Below are 2563 nucleotides of genomic sequence, written 5' to 3' on the forward strand. Positions count from 1 at the left end.
GTCAAAAAAGAACTAAAAAAACTGGAGGTGTGTGTGCGCGGGCGTGGGGCGGTGCGGAGGGGGGAGGAGGGTTAATGTTTGCATATTAAAATGACTGCTGCATCATTAAGAAAATAAAAATTTTAAAAAATAGAAAAGCTAAAGAAAAAAAAATTAAAAAAAAAATGTTAAAAAAAAAATCTTAAACTAGGGCTGAAAAAAGCGGCAAAAAAATTAAAAATCTTAACCCAAAAAAAGTCAAAAAAAATTCAAGAAAACAAAAGAAAAAATTTTCAGCTATCAGAAAACAAAATTTTTTCCAGAATCAGATTTTTTTTTACAAACAACCAACTAAAAAAATCTCGGCTGATTTTTTAGGTGTTGAAATATATCAAATTGCAAAGTTTTAGCAAGGAAAATTTTAAAAAGGGGGGGTAAATTTTGTTTTAAAAAAGCAAGGCCACAAATCAGCAGAAACCATGCTGAGGGCGAATTGTTTGTTTAGGAGAAAACTGTAATCCTTGCAAGTTCCGTCAATCCAGCCACAAACGGCTTTTTTCCCCTCTGGTATCTTGCCCTCAACCTTTTTGCATTCCTGTTCCGTTGCCGCATCGGAGTATTTTGTAAGCTTTTTGTCTTCTGTTTCTTGGTCTGCCTCTTCTGCTATCTTTTTTACTAGCGCGTTCAATTTGCACTTTGGTTTGGGCGGGCTAATTTCGGCGCGCCATTCGCATTTTTCGACGGTCGCACAAGCTTCGTTTGTGAGTAATTTATTGCATTCTGCCTCCGCTTGCATGACCGCTAGTTTGGTCCCTGTTAATGTGGTTTCTGTTCCTGCTTTAGGTTTGCATTCGCCTTTGTTGTCAGTCTCTCCTTTCCATTCGCAACCATTGTTTGTGCATTCCGTCGATTTGTTGTGGTACTTCTCGCATTCTTTTAGCTTTTCAGGATCTGGCGGAGTTTGTGGGTTGCTTTTTGATGGCTGGGCGTTCTTGTCGTTTTCTCCATGTAAAGCCTCCTGGTATATTGTTTGCATAGATTCTTCTAAGGTTATTAGCCTATTTTCCTTTTGCTCTTTGCTTTGTAACAAGCCCTTTCTAGTTAAAAGTGTTTCTCTCAAATCTAGCAGATGTGAAACCCAGGGTATTCGCCGCAGCGGTGTCTCGGCATGTGTGGCTAGAGCCAGCTTCTATGCATAGCTGATGCAGACATCGTTACCGGTGTCGCCGGAGCATTCGCCGCTTATCGCTTTGCCTTTACCGAATCTGTAGGTGTGGTCAGTGTTGCCGGCGCCTGCATAGCGTCCCAGTGCTGCTCGGAATTGGTTCACCAGCGTTTCGATCGTTGTTGGCGTGAGGTGTGGTGTTGAATGGAGCTTCTTGCACGCCGTTTCTAGGTGTCCGTATGCTGTTGGACCTTGTGCGGCGCTGTTGAAGGCCAGTGTGTTGCCTGCCAGTGTGGCGTCTGTGCTGTCGCATTTTTTTGCTGTTAAATCCGCCGATGCGCCGGTGTTTGTTGAGAAAAGGCAAAGAAGGTCGTTTACCAGCGTTTTGCCCGTGTCGGTCCCTGCTTTTCCGCAGGCTTGCGCATGGTCGCTTCCGAAGCTTGTTGCTTCCGGCTTGTCTGCTCCTGTTTGCCCCGACCCTCCTTTTGGACCGTTTAGTGCAAGGTTTGCTATGTTTGTTATTGTGTCAGTGTTGGTTTCCAGTTGCTGCTTGTCTTGTTCAATTTCTGAGTGCAACTTCTTTGCTGTGACGTATACTCTGTCCAGCTTAGCCGCCACGCTGCCTGGAAAAAGGTGCCGTGCCGTCCGTTTAAATTTTGGTTTGTCTTTGCCATCCTCGTCTTTGTACGTCAGTTTTGTGAGCTCGTCGCGGGTCTTGGTTTTCCAGTCTTCTTGAAATGCTAGCTCCTTGCCGCCTCCTTGTTTGTCCTTGGTTCCTGTTACCGGGCCGTTTTCGTAAAAACTATCGTTGGCCGTCTGCGTGTACATTGCTTGGATATTAATCCAGGAGGTAGCGGCCGTTGTAGCCAGCTCTGGTGTGGTGCCGTCTACTATTTGCTTGTTGGCAAGCATATTTCGCAATCCGCAAAAAATATTAAATTCCACTGCATTTTCGTCGTTGTTTGAAGGCACCGCGAGTTGAGCTACCGTTGTTGCTAAGAAAAAATACCTAATGGAGATCATGGCGGTTACACCCTGTACTAACCACAAAAAACGGCAGACAATAATGATAAGAGACTTTATAAAAAATACTCCCAGGAAAGCAGAATGAGTTATGTTTTACTTGTAATAGCTTAGCAGTTGAAGAGAGCCCAATGATCACCCAGAAACGTCAAGGCGTTAACAACTGCAGCGTGGCTAGTCACCTTCTTGGTTTCCATCAGAGTGGCATAATCCTCCTCACGTAAATGATTAACTACTATTATTTGCTCTGTCGTCCAGCTGCTTGCCGCGTCGTTTGCATGCATTATATACCGACAATCCTGCATATCCACTGTCAGCAATCCTTCAAATTTCAAGTTGTGCCTTATTACCTCTCCAACCATAATATCTTCATTGACTGCTCTAAAGTCAATATAT

The 2563-nt window shown here is 43.9% G+C and overlaps 1 pseudogene across 1 annotated transcript; it reads right to left on the minus strand.

Annotated features, from left to right (window-relative positions):
* Positions 1-783: 783 nt before the first annotated feature.
* Positions 784-2167, minus strand: TEOVI_000401000:pseudogene (annotated as a pseudogene). Its single transcript is given in 2 exon segments — positions 784-795; positions 797-2167. Coding segments are annotated over 2 exon segments (1383 nt in total).
* Positions 2168-2563: the final 396 nt, after the last annotated feature.

This window comes from Trypanosoma equiperdum (genome assembly GCF_001457755.1).
Source record: "Trypanosoma equiperdum strain OVI genome assembly, contig: ctg_851, whole genome shotgun sequence".
Lineage (NCBI taxonomy): Eukaryota > Euglenozoa > Kinetoplastea > Trypanosomatida > Trypanosomatidae > Trypanosoma > Trypanosoma equiperdum.